This window comes from Lepisosteus oculatus, chromosome 12 (genome assembly GCF_040954835.1).
Source record: "Lepisosteus oculatus isolate fLepOcu1 chromosome 12, fLepOcu1.hap2, whole genome shotgun sequence".
NCBI lineage: Eukaryota > Metazoa > Chordata > Actinopteri > Semionotiformes > Lepisosteidae > Lepisosteus > Lepisosteus oculatus.
Window position 1 is genome coordinate 4827977 of NC_090707.1, and position 17898 is coordinate 4845874.

Below are 17898 nucleotides of genomic sequence, written 5' to 3' on the forward strand. Positions count from 1 at the left end.
AAAAATGCTGGAGTATGAAACATCCAGTTTACATATGCTAAGTAGGTCATTTAATATTATGTTGGTTTTTTTTTCTCTATTTCTCAGGGTTTAAGTATAAAAATTCAAAATATTTCTTGTCTTTAAATGAAAAAGAAGAAGTTGTAGTGACCAAATCAAGATTGTTTATGTATAACAAAAATATGACCTAGTTAATTTGGCCTTGTTTGAAAACAGTCCCTTAAGAGAGGGACTGGAGCTGAGTTACTGATGTTTAAACATCACATTGAGCATCATTCTATAGCAATCTTTTCCTCAGCTGAAAATAGAGCACATCATCTGGGTACAATTAGCCTAGTCTAATAAGGTCAGTTTTCCTAACGTTCCCGATGACGTATTTGCATAACTGAAAAATGTGCATATGTGCAAATTCATGTACAGTATGTAGTTTATATGTGAATAATCTCCAACTGTATAAAAATGGCCACCATTTACTTAGAGATGATGTTAAGCACAAAACAGCCTTAGAATGTGTGGTAGGTTGCTTTGGCGTATGATGGCATATCATATAAATGGTGCAAATGACTCGTCAGCTTTGTATTTTACAACACATTGAAAAGTTTTTTTCCCCAATCCCAGTATTCAGATTCAGTTAGTGCTCCAGCTTTTCCTTGCCCTGCAGTGGCATGTGCAGATGCAGTTGCCCCGGAAGGGGCGTTTGTGAGACGGCTTCTCCAGCCGGGGGTACATGCTCCCGGGTTCCGTGTGGCAGGTGACACTCGAGGCTGTGGCGGCAGAGAAAAGCTCGTGATTGCCCCACAGGAAACCAGCTTGCCAACTGGAAGTGGTTCATCTCCCACGTTGCACGTGGATGACGTTGTTGCCTGTCAACATCGTGGCCCTGCTGTATCTCCGTCGCGTCCGCCAAACTCCAGGGGTGGCAGGCGGAGGTTCCTCTACTGGGGGGCCTGGGGGGGGGGGTCTCCACCTTTCAGGGGGGTAATTAAGTGTCTCTGAACCAGGTGACCAGAGGGACTCAGTCCCGGAGGAGCCGGCTGAAGAGATCAGATGGCAGCACAACCTCGACCAGCTTCATTCTCAGACAGGTGAGGGGCGAGGGGGGGGGGGGGGTGCCCGGCTCAGGGTGCGAGCTGCCTTTGGGAAAGTAGCAATGCTGGTTGCAAAGGATGTTTGCTGTGTTTATTTGGCTGCAGGCGTGAAAGTATTGTATTGTCATATGCTCTCTGTCTATTAGTACCCGCTATTAATTGTATGCAGAAAAGATGATAGATAATGTACTTTTAACCAACTATAATATTTTACAGTATCTATTGCTAAATATGATTAACGAACCAGAATTTCTAGTGCAGAGGTTCTAAGCCATATACGACTGTTGTAAAAACGTGCACTCAACAAGAATACACAATTTACACACACGGCCATGTTCAAATTTGTGTTTTTTATTTATAGTAAGATGGGTGCCATGGGGCGCAGTGGTTAGCCATGCAGCTGGGCAGTGCTGGGGCTCTGGGTTCAATTCCTGGGCTGCTGTCTCTGTGGAGCTTGTATGTTCTCCTCATGCAATTCCTGGGCTGCTGTCTCTGTGGAGCTTGTCTGTTCTCCTCATGCAATTCCTGGGCTGCTGTCTCTGTGGAGCTTGTCTGTTCTCCTCATGCAATTCCTGGGCTGCTGCCTCTGTGGAGCTTGTATGTTCTCCTCATGCAATTCCTGGGCTACTGTCTCTGTGGAGCTTGTCTGTTCTCCTCATGAAATTCCTGGGCTGCTGTCTCTGTGGGGCTTGTCTGTTCTCCTCATGCAATTCCTGGGCTGCTGCCTCTGTGGAGCTTGTATGTTCTCCTCATGCAATTCCTGGGCTGCTGTCTCTGTGGAGCTTGTCTGTTCTCCTCATGCAATTCCTGGGCTGCTGTCTCTGTGGGGCTTGTCTGTTCTCCTCATGCAATTCCTGGGCTGCTGTCTCTGTGGAGCTTGTCTGTTCTCCTCATGCAATTCCTGGGCTGCTGCCTCTGTGGAGCTTGTATGTTCTCCTCATGCAATTCCTGGGCTACTGTCTCTGTGGAGCTTGTCTGTTCTCCTCATGCAATTCCTGGGCTGCTGTCTCTGTGGGGCTTGTCTGTTCTCCCCATGGAATTCTTGGGCTGCTGTCTCTGTGGGGCTTGTCTGTTCTCCCCATGCAATTCTTGGGCTGCTGTCTCTGTGGAGCTTGTCTGTTCTCCTCATGCAATTCCTGGGCTGCTGTCTCTGTGGGGCTTGTCTGTTCTCCTCATGCAATTCTTGGGCTGCTGTCTCTGTGGAGCTTGTCTGTTCTCCTCATGCTTGTGTGGGTTTCCTGCAGGTGCTCTGTTTTCCTCCTGTAGCCCTAAGACATACTGGTAGGTTAACTGGCTTGTGGTAAAATTGCCCCTGGTGCGTGTGTCTGCCCTGCCCTGGCGTCCCATCCGGGGTGTAACCTGCCTTGTGTCCATAGCTTGCCGGGATCAGCTCTAGCTCCCCAGTGATCCTCCTGGGGAAAAAGGGTAGATGGCTGAATAATAAAACTATAATAAACATTTAAAGAAGAACTGCAGATCTACAGATGTTTTGTAAATGCTGAGAGAGGAGAGATCCACTGTACTAAAGTGATTAGCTTGCTGGTGAGCCTGGGAGTGAAACATTATATTCTGCTCTTGGGGTCCCTAGAGATCCCAGACCTGTGTTTGAGAACCACTATTCCAGTGGTTTCTCTGTCCTTTATTGTCCACCTTGCATCTGACCTGACTTTGGTTCTTAATCACAGTCTGTGAAGCCAGGTTTTTATATATTCTTAGGTATGGTCTAATTGATAGGTTTTTTCACCGTATGCGAGCTTTGGGTCCAGCTGGCAAGCAAGCTTATGTGCGGCATAGACTGTTTCTGTGATGAATGTAAATGATCATTTGTGGGAAATGTCTGAATATTTTAAAAAGCTTCACCACTGGTTGAGCCATCAAAACAAAAGAGTTTCCAAGGCAACTCTGTATGAGCAATTCAAACACAAGGACCCTTGTACATTATTTGCTGGCTTTTCTTCTGCTGGGCTCACCTCATGAATATATTTTCAGATAAACTTTATATAATGTGAATTTCAAACAGTTTCAAGACAGTATAAGCTATTTATATTACTGTGTATTTTTAAAAAAAAGTTTGAATGCTTTTTCTTTCCTTTTTTCATGGGCTGCCAGATTACATGTTGAGTTAATTATTTCTGTAATTGTTTTTTTCAGTGGGAAGCACCCTGGGTGATCTTGCACTAAGAGTAGTTTAGAAGTGCAAGATGTGTTGCACATGCTCTGAATATTTCATGTCATATTTTCCAGTCATGTGTTTTATCATGTGTAAATTCATAGAAAATAAATTAGAAACTCTTCTTGGGAGTAAGTTATCCATGTCCTGTATGTACAGACTATTAACTGATGAGATACTCTTTCATAATATGGTTTCTTCCAAATTGTTTATTTGTAGATATATCCGATTACTAATAATTTATCGGTTGGTTTTAGCCAAAGCGACTTACATGTGCCCACATTCATACAGCTGGGTATTTTACTGGAACTGTGCAGTTGAAGTATCTTGCTCAAAGGTCAACAGTAGTGTCTCACCTGGGATTTGAACCCACAACCTTCCAGGTGCATCCTGGGGTATGATTTGTAATATGGGAAGATTGTTTCAGAATATCTGAAGTGCAAAGTTTCTGCTTAGGCAGTGCATGTGTTGCATAAAATCTCTTTTAAAGACACTATTTATCAATCAACGATGTTCTCATTGTAACATGATTTTCACTATAAATGCCCAAAATGTTTTTGTGGCATTCTAAAATAACAAGAACGGAGTGGAAATTTAGACACGACACTGAGCTTAATACCCTTACTTTTTCAGAAGCTGAAAGACGATACCTCCTACATCACAGTCCTCTTTTGAGGTCTCCTGTCTCAGTACTGACTGGCCCTAGCCTTACCTACAAACAGGGTAGTCCGCATATATATGCTGTAGATGTTCATCATAAAAATACTGTAGTTCTGGGTGAAGATCACTTTTTGTTTTGGGCAAGGTAAATCAAAGAGTTAAGATTCACCATTCATCCACCTACTTTTCCGATTTTTTTTTTCCTTGCTGCAGACATGAGTCACATGCTGCTGCCATGGAATTATATTTGGAGAGCAGAGGGAAATGGTACAATAATGAGACTAGGCTCCAGTGTGGAGGGAAGGTCAGAGGGAGAACGGAGTCTGCTGTCTTTTAATGTGTGCACAGATCATTAACCACAATGGTTTGTAAGACACATGCAAGATACATACCATAGGCTTTTATCTTCTTTAGAAGACCCATCTCCACATAAGGGTAATTGTAACCTAGGCTAATATAACTAGAATTTATAGCTTGTGGATTTACTGCAATATTCTTCTGTCCCTTCTTTCAGCTTTTAGCTTAGTATTTCAGATGATAAATTATTTCATCCCACTACAGCCCACAGGTTTATATTGAATTGCTCTTGTAACCCTGACTAGATTGTTGTGCTTTCTCCATGTACAATGGTGGGCTCAATAATTCTTGTAGTTCAGGTGGGGAGCTGCGTCAACATGCGTAGTCTGCGAAGGAACAATTAATAGGTTTATTCCATGCTGAAAAAACAAGAGAGAAAGCACAACGTTTTGTTGGTGAAGCCTTCTCCAGGTGCCTTCATCAACTACTAGATCCATTGCTAAGATTGTGCTTTAATAATTCTGGTGATGCAGTGTCTGCAATTCCATTAAAAGCCAGGAGAGTGTTTTAATGAAAGTGTTAATGCAGCCTCTAACTGCACTGAAGAGTGTGCCAGTTGCTCCAGACACCCACTATCGTGCCCCGATAAAACAAATCAGATGCTTCTCCTTTTCTGTAAATCTCACTGAATAACTGCACTCAGCTCTCATACACAGATCTACTGAAGTGCTCAGCAGGTCTTGTGATCAGGGAAATTTGCATACATTGCAGACAAGTGGTGTAAGTTAATGTGCATTCCCTGACTTTTTCTGGCATTATTAATACATGCAAATAACTGCTGAACTATCTGTCTCTCATATCTAGTGGATTTCTGTGTTTGATCATTTCAGGGGGAATGGTTTGCTAGCTGTGGTTTGCACACTCATCACTTGTTCCTCAGATATGATTTCCACTGCTAAAACAAGCTGGCATGTCATAAAGTGGATTTATATCCGGAGATATTCTTAGCGCCTGTATTTTGGAACCAGGTCACATCTACAAATGGCTGTTACATGGTTGAATGTATTTTGAGATTTTGAGCAATGTTCTACTAATGAGTGGACATTAATGTTTGCAGTTCGAAATACTGCAAATTAAATTGAAAAAATCTTATTTATTATTCAAAATAAGAGACTATAATCTGCCATCTTTTGACCAAGAAGAAAAAAACCAACACAATTTACAGACATACAGTAGTAGATGATTTACTTTTCCTCTGGATATTGCAGCATCTGTTGAAATCTCTGTGTTTTGTGGTTTAATCCATTTTGAACTGAAGTAGAAAAAGCTTAAGCAATTTCAGAAAAGCTAATAATTTTACTAAATTGTAAAAAATACAAATTATATGGAAAGGTTCCTTCTTGTTTCTGAGATCTTGACTGTAATATACCATGTTTAGCAACTGATATAATCAAGACATTATAAGATGGGAATATCCATCGGGATTCATATGGTTTATAAATGTCTTTTTTGGGTAACAGTTGTTACAATAATTAAGGAAAGCAGAATACTTTTCTAATTAAAAATCTGAATAGATGTTGGGAGGCATGGTGGCGCATTGGTCAGCATTACTGCCACACAGCACAGGGGCTCTGGGGTGAATTCCTGGGGTGCTGTCTGTGTGGAGTCTTTATGTCCATCCTGTGCTCATGTGGGTTGCTCTCACAGTCCAAAGACATACTGGCAGGTTAACTGGCTTCTGGGAGCAGTGGGTAAATTTGTGCATGTTTATGTCTGTGTGTGCCCTGCAATGGACTGGCGTCTCACCCAGGGTGTATCCTGCCTTGCACTAGTGGCCTGTAAGGATAGGCTCCAGCTCCCCTGCAACCTCTGTATTGGATAAAACAGGACTGAATAAAAAATGGATTGCTAACAGATGTTTTAGTGCTGCATTGCCATTTTGTATTGTGATGTCAAAACCTCAGCAAGGCTGGGCCAGGTCAGTACTGGGATGGCAAACCTCCAGTGAAAAGCCAGTTGCTGCTGGTGTGTGGCCAGTAGGGGGTGTATCACTCCCTGGATCAGGGTCTCTAAATCTTCAGCAGCTTATGGAGACCATGGACACTATGCTAAAGGACGGTGCCGTCTTTTGAATAAGACACTAAACCAAAGTCGATTATTAGAAATCTTATGTCTGTTCATCGGAGCAAGGTGCGAATCTCATTCTGGGCTTGCCCACCCTTACCTCCTTGAATTCCCCATGAAAACCAATGGTTTAGCAGTTTCTCACTTCTCTTCTGGGTCTGCTGTGGATTCAGTGGGGGGATGAAAGGAGTCCCCTCTTATAGGTAAGGCGCCTTTTGATCTTACAGGCTGAAAAGTGCTGTACAGTTTTTTTTTAAATACTGCCTTCAAAAATACTGCAATCGTACGTGTGTTCAATGTGTTTATGTTTAAGCTGAAGCAGCTTATTGAATAGAAATGATTTGCAAAGAAGGCTTTGAAAATGAGCCTTATGAGAATTGAAAAATTGAAACAAAACTTTCATGACGTCTGCCGTCAATACACTGTGCAATCATATTATAAGGAACATCTCATTAATTGTTACACAGTTAAGGACAAAAACTGAAATGTTATGGTACAATTGTTTAAATTGTTGCCATAGATCACTTAGATGTGACCCTAACAGAAAGTTGTTACAGTCATACACTCAATGAGACACTCAGTCTTTGTTTTTTTAATTACGACAGATCATCAGTTTTCCCTTGTTATATAATGGGGATCATGGGGTTATATATTTTAATTGATTAAATAGACCTACTTAGCTTTGCAGCACTTACAGAAAATTCCTGACTCAGAGAGCAGCTGGCAGCCCTGGGATACGGCCAAGAACAAGGCAGCAGCATACAGTAGGTGTGTGGTCGGAGTTATGAGGAAAATTCAAATGTAATAATTTTCTGATACAAGTACTTGCAAGAATGTCTTGGATTGTTTGGCAAAAACGCAGATGAAGGCTTACATTTTCAATACAGTACAACCTGATTTATTTATATTCACAGTGCATTTTGTAAGCCAAGGCATTCCAGAGCACTTTAAAGAATTAAAAACAAAACAAAGCACAGGAGCAGAGTGTGCTCTGGCTACAGAATGCTAGGAAGTGTAGGTAATTTCCTTAAAATGATAGACTGCAGTTCCGATGCAGGACTGAGATATAAATGATCTTGTTCCTTTCGCTTGTCAATCAACAAAAGTCAGAAGGGAGGCAGAGTTTTCTTTTTAAGATTCAATAAATAAAACCTGTTTTTCTTCCTTTCTCCTAGTTTGTGACCCCCAGTTCAACAGTCTACTGTCTCTTTAGGATCTGCTGGTGCTGCTCTAATACAATATGTAATTCCTTTTTTTTTACTACCGTAACAATAATTGTGTAACAATAATTTAAGTTGCACAGAAAATGCAAGTTACTGTCATCAGCTGGCATTTTAAGGACCAGCATATATTAAGCATATATAGTAACACATTTATTCAGTGAATAATTAATGGGGATGGACAATAATTGCAACTGTATCAAGAACATGTTTCCATGCTATGTGTGACAGTTTTCCGCGATGTGCGACTCAAATTAAATAGTTTCCCTTAACTGATAGGGGTGTTATGTTCCCTCCATCAAATTTTTCCTCGACTAGACGTGGTTGGTGAGAGTGAATTGCATCCAGGGCAATTAGTAGGATACTGACCATTTTTCAAACGTAACTTGCATTAAATGCCATTAAATTACGTTGGAAGTTTTCCAATCGGCTCAATTGCCTGCCCTATATAGAATACATTTATGTAAAAGCAATTTAGTCTACTATCAAGCAAATCAAGCTTTAATTACCACTCCTTGTAGATGCAGTGAATGCAACAGCTATAGTTCAGTAGCTCTGTAGTTATGTGATACTTTAGTGCTCCCTGCTGCCAATAGTAAGACATTGCTTTCATAACATCTGAGTTAGATATGCACACAGTTTAGTAAATGGTTAGTTAAAGGTTTATATAAAGGAAGGAAAACCCCCTTAAAGTGTTCTGTTCAACTGATACAAATTCAGTTTTGCTGAGGTAAATTCTTTGCTGGGCACATGTTAAGCTTATCTTCTTGGATTGCATAAGAAAAAACTTAGCATTAGACACATGCAGACACAAGTGATAAGTTTTGCATTAGTTTATTACAAATTGTAAGACCCATTGTACACTTTCTACCCAGGCTGATCCCAGGCTATTTGGGATCAGACGGTGGTTTTCCTTGAGTTTTGTTTGCTTGTACGATAACACAGCATCATGATGCTCCTTTGGCACTCTGCCTGACGAAGCATGTTTCGCTGGAGCTGGACTCCATGTTCTCACCTGCTGGGTTTCTAGGTTCATCACCTTCGACATTCAAGTGCGCTTCGAAATTCATAAGGCAGCACGTACAGTACCTTAGTGACATTTACTCGCCTTCTACATAAGCTTACTTAGCTGTCGGCAGTTTCAGTTCACCTGAAATGAAAATGGCTTGAGTTTCTCTCTCCGGTTTCACACGACGAGTGCAGCTTCCCCTGCCCTTGCCAGGATTCGAGCCAGTCCCGAGACAGAGGGCAACTCCTCCGTGACAAAACATCACGTCCTCTGCTGCCGCCCAGTTTAACACGGTCTCGACTCCAGAGGAGGGAGACGTCACTTCTGTAACTGGCTCAGCGCACAAGCCCCATTAAACTCGTGACACGGGCTTTTCTGTGGAAATCATGACTGTCACTGGCAAAGCCTCCGAACTGGGCTTACATTCCCCGTGACCTCCTGTGCACTGTTTACGCATTGAAATGTATTAGCAATGCAATGTATAAAATAAATCTGAATTTAGTCCTCTGTGTAATGAGCTGTGTTAGAATAAAGTCAGAAGACTCCCTTCCTAAAATTCAACATCCTTGTCCTGGAATCCATAAATCTATTAAATTCTCATATGTTGTGATGAACTGAGTAGACTGGAGTCTCTTGCAACAATTAAAAGACTTGAATCCAAGGTTGTATTTAGACTCACCAAATTCAAGACTGTGTTGCAACTTTTTTATTGCTTTCTGTTAGTACTCAGATTTGTTTCAATTATTTTCTTACTCATGCTAGAAGATTATACATTTGCTAAACTCCTTTTGGGTCATTTGTGTCCATTGAAAACTGTAGAGTGAACTTACAGAATGTAATGCAAACAGAAAAGCCTAAATTGAAATTGAAAGTTTACAAAGCACACATTGAGAAATCAAAAGAATAGAGGTTGTGATGCTACTGGGGGGAATTTAAACAGTGTTTGAATGAGATACTTGATTTTCTTTTAGTTATGTGACAAGCAGCTGATTAATAACCAGTAATTGTTATTTGTTACAAATATTTATTAAGTCCTGTTATGAGCTTCTTCACTGAGTTCTGTGATAAGCAGGTCCTGTTTGGGAATTATATCAAAAAGGGAAGCTTATGTCTATCTACAGGTGACTGCCAAATTAGACCAATCATCTGAAGATGTTCTGCTGACAAGATGTAACTTGTTTAAGAGAAAATGACAAAGTGTACCTACCTATTAAAACTAAAGTATCATAATTGCATTTATTTCAAGAGGTTAACTCAAGAAAAAAAAACAGCAAAAGCCTGGTTTGGCTTGCTATTGTTCATATCCAGAGCTTGTGCTTTTCACTGCTCAGTTAGATGCAGTCTCTGCTCGAATATTTATGACTCGAGCTGATTTGTTCAGGAGAGTGGAATTGTGGAAAGGAAAGCATGTGATCAGGATGGAAACCGGCACGATTTGATGCTCATATCTTCAGCTCCCAGGAGCATGTTTGCATTGCCCGTTGCACAAAAAGCATTCCCATGCAAGCTTCTGCAGAAGGGAACCCGGGGAAGCAACATTAGATTCTGCTGTAATCTCTCAGAGGGCATTGTCGGTCTCCGGGAGACAGCAGAGAGAGGATGAGAGAGAGAGGCAGGGAGAGGAGAGAGGAATAAAAGCAGCAAAAGGTGGAAAAATGCTGCTTCCAAGATGCAGAGCCGTGCTGTTCCTTATTCACAGTCAAGGAGAATGTTCTTCCAGCTGACTGGAGCACAGTGCAGCCAATCCGCTGCCTCCCTCTTCGCTTTGTCATCAGGCTGTGATTGAGGAAGGATTTGCTTTCCTGCTCTGTATTTGGAAGGCAGATAAAATGCCAGGTCTGGGTTGCCTCTAGGGATAACCTCACTGCCTTATAATGTGAATGAAGAGCATCTCAGCTTGGGGGATACACGTATAATTGACTTGCAGGCTCAGGAAAACCAGTGTAGGCCTCTTCTTTTTTTTTGGGGGGGGGGTGTCTTTTTTTTGGGGATCGTGGTCCCCCATCCATCTTTTGTGGTTCGTTCCTCAATTTTATTTTATTTTTTTTCATTTATCAAGAGGTGCTTCTTGGAATATTAGACCTCCATGTACGACAATTTGTACCTGCATGGATTCGAAGACTCGGAGGCGGTGAGTGGGGATTTTTTTTTCCTGTGAAAAGCTATGTTTCAGTAGGATTGCCTGTGCTGAGCAGGGCCGGAGAGAAGCTAGTGATGAGCATGGTGTTTATTACACATCTTGGTGGCTGGGAATGCTTATGTTTCAGTGTCACCTGCAGTAGTCCTCCATTTAATACTGTTTCGTGAGGCCACACATTTTTGAATGTGCAAAAGAGGCTGGAGGAGCCATTTATTTCTTGTAATAGAACCCTCTCCGACATGAAAAAGATTTAGCTTCCATTTGAATAGTATGTGGTCAAGAGACTTTTAAGTAAGGTGAGGTGTTTATATTTCTCAATGTATAATTTCCCCCTTCCTGTCACCTGTATTTTCACTGCATATTTTCTGTTTTCCTTTGCTGAAAGCTGTGCTGTATGTAAGGACATTTTTTCCTTGCTGGAATGCAGATGAATCCCTAAAGATGCCTCTAGTGCCTGCTGAAATCTAAAGGGATCCATACTACATTTACAGTAAATGCATCTTCTACAAATACATTAAGGTGTGTCATGCCTGTTCAAATATCAAACCATACAGCACTGAATATATACAACATTTCCACCAGTTTTAATATGCAAGTCCTTAAATAAGTGGTATATTTGGTATTGTAACAGAAAATATGCAATATTGTTTACAAAAGCAACAAAACAAAAAACCTTCAGATGTACCCATATAAGCAAAGTTATAATGAATTGTTTCTGCCTTTGTCTGGCTTCCATAATTTACTAGAAATTGCTAAATGAAAGCCAATTTCTGTCAACAACAAGGGCTTTCAGGGTGTTTTTTCTTAATTGAGTGAATTGTAATACAGTGCTTTACGGAGGATAGCTCGTGAGTTTCAGGAATCTTAAAATTAAAAAAAAACTGTTCAAGTGAAAGGGAAAAGGGATGTGTGTTTTGACTCTCCATAATGGGCTTCGCCATGCGGAATAGAACTATTTCTCCCATTTCAAGAGGTTGGCTGGGCATTTAAACTACTGTTTCTCCTCTATTACAAACATTGTTGGACAATATTTGTAAAGCCCATATTTGCTTAGCTCTTGTGGCATCATGAAAAAACATATCGTCTTTTAAAACCAATGTGCTGGTTTTTATAACGGAAATGTATACCATTAGGAGTGATGTAAATTATTTCATCCTATTTAAGAAACTCTGTCACAAAATAATATTTACTTAGGGATCAAATGGACTATTATGACCACAAAATCGTATTTGTTGACAAGCACATGTTCAGTACTCTGAAACATTTTAAATTAAGCTTCGTCAGGTGGAACGCCTTTCTTGAAATTCACTGTCTTGCACTTGCACCAATTGTTACCGCACCGTCTTTACTGTAGTGATCTCTGAATGTTAAAAATATTGCTATGAATGTTTCGGATTCATTACAAAACCCATTCATCTTTTTCCTTGGTTCTCCCATTTTTCTATTCCTCTAGGACCAGGTATAATGAACAGTCTTCAGAACTTTGTTAAATAATTTGAAGAGCAAGATTGGTTTCCTCTGGAAACCTGGCCTGTTGGCACATGAGACAGGTACTGGGGTTTCATTGTGAAGACCAGGGATCCCTTTCTGAGTCATTGCTGAATGATTGTGAACTATTGAGTCAGTTCTGTCTCTCTTGTAATGGCTTACTGTAGACTGCACTTAGTGGCCATTAGCAGTTCTTTGTGTGCAAACATACCCCATGCTCACTGCTTGTGTTTTCTGCTGATTGGGATAAGGTGTGATCTGGATAAATGTTTGTTTTAAAACAGCAACATCTACTGTAAGAGGCACTACAGTATTGAACAAGACATGCAGTCCTCATAAACATATGTCCCGTGTTTTGGAACAAGTGACAGAGTAGCATTGAAATCTATGTCTCGGATACTTAAGGCATGGTTTATGTATTCTCTGCTTCAGATAACCATTTTTTAATGTTCCTGTTGAAAGCTTTTTTAAGCTTTTTATAGCTCTTCAAAGTCCACAGCAGAGCTTTTATGCTGGATCTTTTGAAAAAGTTTATTTAGACATCAAAACAAATGAAATAATTAATGTTGTCAAGGTACAGTATCGTTTTGTATTGTTTTATGAACAGAAAATCTTACGTTGATGATGTGGTGTAATTAAAAGTGGTGCATAACTACCAGATCCATTGACATTGGACGTGCTGCAGCTGATGAGAAGGGTAATACGGAGTTAATCATGTCAGTGTCATGCTGAGGCAGCTCAAATGAAAATCTTTTGACTTCATGTTCTTTCCATTGTCATTACTAGACAAGAAAACATGGGATTTGCCCCAATAAATATCAGTAATACAGTACAGTAATTAAGAGCTCAGATTAAACAAAAACAAGGTATTGTAGAAGACTGGGATGCTTTTACAAACTTTCTGTCTAATTTCTCAACAGGGTTTAAGTCAAACCTTATCGAGAAAAAAACATTTTGTGTTACCCAAAGATTAGTTTTACATTAGAGGGGCTCACACTTTGGCAAAGTGGGGTTTTGTATTTTCTTTTCAACCTATATGGATGTACATCATTAAACGTAATAACAATTCAAAAAGAAAATTTGACATGAGGGATTGACAGTCATTTAGTAGTAGAAGATGACTAATACTGTAGTCTCTCTAGAATTTCCTAAAAAAACACACCCTTAATTAATTTGCTATCTCGAAAGTTATGAGAAGTCTTTGATAACTCATTGTAGAGTATGTAATAGTGAAGAGGAGAGTTTTTGTAATAGCAGGTCTGGGATTATAATTCCTACCTTAACTGGATTTGTAATACAGGTATGTTAATACTGCAGTGTCTAGTGTAAATGGATTCAAACTTTGTTTTTTAAAGTTAAAAAAGTATTCAAGCGTGGTGGCATTTTAGGAGTTACTTTTTAGGAGCACAGGATTAAATCAGAAACAACTCCCTGCTCCTGTCTCCTTGTTGTTGATGTTGTTTGCCAGGAATAGACTCTGCATTCTGATACTTCAGCAAGCACTCAAAATGTACAGATTAGGAGGTATGTATTTAAAATCACTCCATTTTTATTTAGGCTCTGAGAAGCTTCAAATTTTACTTTTTCTTCCTGTAGCACCTTGCTCTTGCAGTGTTTTGCCATTTAACTGCTGTGAAAAATAGACTACCTAACTGAAGCAACAAAACAATGGAATAATTGTGTCCACCTGAAGACTGATCAAATTGGATTCCTTTTGTAGTGGACAAATTATACAAAATGTATACAAAAAAATTATACAAAAGTCAAATTATAACATAATGCTATTTTTAGGTGTCTAGGTGTATATTAGGGATGTATGATCCTTCTGATCGTTATGACATTCATCCATTCGTTTGCTGTATGCAGGTGGGAGCTGTGCTCCAGTCTGACTTGGCAGGGCTTTGAGATACCACAATATATGTGCCAAAAAGGTACAGCACAATTGGTAATTATTTCTCTTCCTCTCTTTTTGTGCAATAAAATAGTTTTCTCTTTGGCCAATCTGAACAGTTTTTAGATGTGGTTTGAATTCCTCTTTGTGTTGTTTTGACTAATTATTATCCATGACTTAAAATGGCACCAGATTTTTCTCCTCCATTTCCATAACAGGTATGTTTCTCTAAATATAGATGGATACAGAAAGCACTGTGATGTGGGCACTCGACAGTGAAATAGAATCACTGTTACCAAAAGCAAAATTCTGTGGCACCTTTCAAACAAGATCATAATGGTCAAGAGCCATTTCTTGAATGTAGCTAGAGTATTGGTTTCAAGAATGGGGTGAATAGACTGTTCCAGACTCCCACTGCACTTTGTGTAAAGGCATGCTACCTGTACTTAGTCCACTCTCCTTTAGCTTCCACTTGTGTCCTCTGGTTTGTATTGCACATGTGATCATGAAACATCAAGTTTGTATAACAAACACTGTCTCACACAAAACCAGTTGGGGTCATACTGACCTGGAGCACAAAATGGAGGGAACAGAACTGACTTGATGCTTTCAAGTCTGCCTGCTGACACAGATTGCTGACTCTAGTACCCCAGTGAATTGTCAGTCTGTCCTAAGGGGAGGAGATTAACTGGGGGTTACACAGAAAGCATATCATTCATTGGAAAAAAACACTAAATTCGTTCAATTAAAACATAACAGCAGACCGTTGTTAAGACTCAGCAGAATGAGCTCCCACTATCATGCTATTCCTGAGATGAGTCATGTTTGTAGGACTTCAGGAATTTCCTTCTGCGCCCAATCAGGCTGCAGAAACTATGCTGGTTAAGTGTCATTATTAAGGACAGTACTTGGCTCTCAAATATGCAAATGCCGCGTTATACTTAAAATGTAATCCTTCATTGCCCACTCCCAACACCCTGAGATCATTATTCACCTGTGAAAGTTCTTGTTTTACCCTCAGATAAAAAGGGCTCCAGAAAGAATAATAGATGCCCTTGTTACTAATACAGATGCCTAGGCGATAGGCACTGTGGGCCCTGTGGTGTGATCATGAGGTCCAGGGATTGCAGTATGTTGTACAGATAAGGACTGGACGAGGGCTGTTATAAGAAACCACCAAATATGGCCTTGACCCTTGGTTGCAAAATCCACACAGTGAGCTAGTTCACTGTGTGGAATGTGTCGAAAAAGTCTGCAATTAGTAATCAAGGGCTGGCAACCAAATTAATGGAGAGATGGAGTAGAAATGTTAAAACCATGCAGAGGTGCGAGTGATACTGCCAGCGCAAGCATTCCTGCCTCGTGACTGATGGGACAGCCCTAGCAGTCATGAGTTGCAGAGAACAGTCGATAGGGGAAATATGAGTGGGTCAGTGATCTTTCATGAAATTAAATTAAAACATCACGACCATTTTAAATGTATTTTTTTCAGGGCCAGTAATAGATTAAACTGGCATTTAGTAATTAATTTATTGATTTGAGAGTGTGTTTTTCTTTTTGTGTTTCAGTGCTTTAATTATATCTAGAGAGGGTAAAGTACCCATAGAATATCGCTGATGGTACAAAGGGAATTATGGCACACCCGGTGAAATGTAAATTACGTCTCTGCTTTAATCAACATTTAATTGGTCTTAGATACCTGAGGCATCGATGGTGCTCTTTTGTGGTAGAAAAGGAAAATCTTTCCCTTGCTTGGCCGGGAAGTTTTGTCCTGGATAATACGAATTTGCTTGTTTCCTGCCATTTGGGTTTTTTTTAAGGTGTTTTTTTTTACCAGAGAATAATTACTGTTGTTATAAATTTTTGGTTTTGTCTCAAAATGGGAACAAAAGAAAGTAGGTCAGAACACCTAGAATATGGTGTCTAATGAATGTGGAATATTTGTTGATGTAAACTGCGTCGGTGCCCTACCTAAGCAGGTTGTCGATGAAATTCATGATAATTCTCCATGATAAAGGGAAGAGCAGACACGTCTTTGGAGATCCTGGTTTCAAACAGTCTTATTCAATATACAGGTATAATGTTATTCCCAGCATTTCAAAAGTTAAAGTGGGAAAGGCAAAATATTTATAATATTTGTAACATACAAGCTGTATCTTAAAAAGACTGACTAAGAAAATTGGCCATATTAACAGACTTTATTTTTTTACAGTACGTGCTTTGTCTGTAAAGGACTGTGAAGCTCCTGATGTTACAGAAATGAAATGAAACATTTAAGCTACGAACAGGGACTCTTACATAAGCACTGAAATATTTGTGTGACACAGCTTCATTGTGTTAAAAAACATTGGCTTAAACTGGGATGTATGTTTTGCTTTTTAAAATACATTAAAGAGTCTTTTGTAATTGTAAAAGAAACTCTTGGTATTTAATGAAAATGACAAAAAATAATTACGCCTATAATAGAAGAAAACTGCAAAAAGTTACAACTGTTCAAGGCCTTCTGCAATGTATTAAGAGTGACCCATGTTCTTTATTTAAATTAGGCTGATGTACTGTACTTCTCTCTAACACCCAGGAGAATATGGATGATAAATTATCTGTTGACAGAGTGCTTTGAAAGTTTTATATAATGTTTAGTGTAAAGTATTTGGCCCAGTTTAGGTACTCAAAAGCTCATATTTTTTAACAGTAGGGGAAGCTTCAACGTGCTTTTGATGGATTCATGTAGACAGGAAACATCCTTTTTTGGGTACAGACTGAAATTGAATTGCATTCATTCTTTCTGCAGGATTTTTCAAAGAGCTCTGTTCATACTGCACAGTCTGTGAAAAACAGTCCTGACAGAAATAACCGCAGCTGTAGCGGTATTGTGCTCCAGGCGGTAATTCCCCGTTCTCTGTGAAATATATTTAATTGTATGATAGGGTGTGTGGTCCTGTGTGGCCATGACGGGTTCGGCGATTACAGATGATCTTTCTGTGCACTTGTGGGTTATGATTGAATGGCGAAGGATGTGACCCATGCCACCTGAATGTTCGTCCTTCTTACTGCAAACCCACAGTTTTATTACAATCTTCTGCTGATATGTTTTTTTTTTTAATTTGGAATTGCAATTTTCTGTTGCACTGTGCAATGGCCAGTTGAGTATTCGCTACGCCTGGCTTGACAGCCACACACCCTGTCACCCCCCACAGAGGCCATTGAAGGAGTGCAGGCAGGCTCCAGCGGCCCACGCACCTGTAAGCCACTCATCTGTGAATGTGTCACGGGCAGCACGGACCTCCCTAGGGGCTCCGAGTGGATTGGAGGAGAGCTGTGTCCCTGTGGCCGGCATCGCCTGCAGAAACATCTTGGTTTTCATCCATCCTGTTACTGAGCAGGACCAGCCTTGCTGAGCTTTGGAGATGCAACACCATGCTCACTGTCAGGCCAGCAAAGTGTTCAGCAGCAGAGAACACATAAGCATCTTCAACGTAAGAACGTAGGCTGGAAACAAGGGAAGGCCAACTTGCCCGTTTGGTAATAAGTATCTAATTAGTTTGAGAAGGTTGTGCTGTTGCTCATAGGAGGCACTGTGCTGTAGGGGCTACTGTCCCTCAGATGAGATGTTAATCCAGGGCTCTTGGTTAGTTTTGAAAGATCCCACAACCTTAAGAGGATAAGAGTAGGGATGCTAGCTACGGTGTCCAGGTTTGATAGAACTAAAACTCGTCAGCAGTTTACCTGGTGATGTTCGTTCTCTTATTCCCCCTCGCCCTGCTCTGCTGTGAGTGAGGGGGTGCTGCACGTCGCTGGTGAACCCAGCGCC

At 40.4% G+C, this 17898-nt stretch overlaps 1 protein-coding gene across 4 annotated transcripts in view; it reads left to right on the forward strand.

Annotated features, from left to right (window-relative positions):
* Positions 1 to 17898, forward strand: part of cacnb4a (calcium channel, voltage-dependent, beta 4a subunit) — a 54522-nt gene that overhangs the window by 929 nt on the left and 35695 nt on the right. For 2 of the 4 annotated variants that reach the window (XM_069196326.1, XM_006636252.3), the window contains exon 2: positions 1002 to 1085. In XM_069196326.1, coding sequence (XP_069052427.1) covers positions 1002 to 1085 — 84 coding nt within the window. Of the gene's footprint in view, positions 1 to 1001; positions 1086 to 10066; positions 10700 to 17898 lie in introns of those variants that run through there. The other 2 variants (XM_015358531.2, XM_015358529.2) reach the window with 2 other exon arrangements.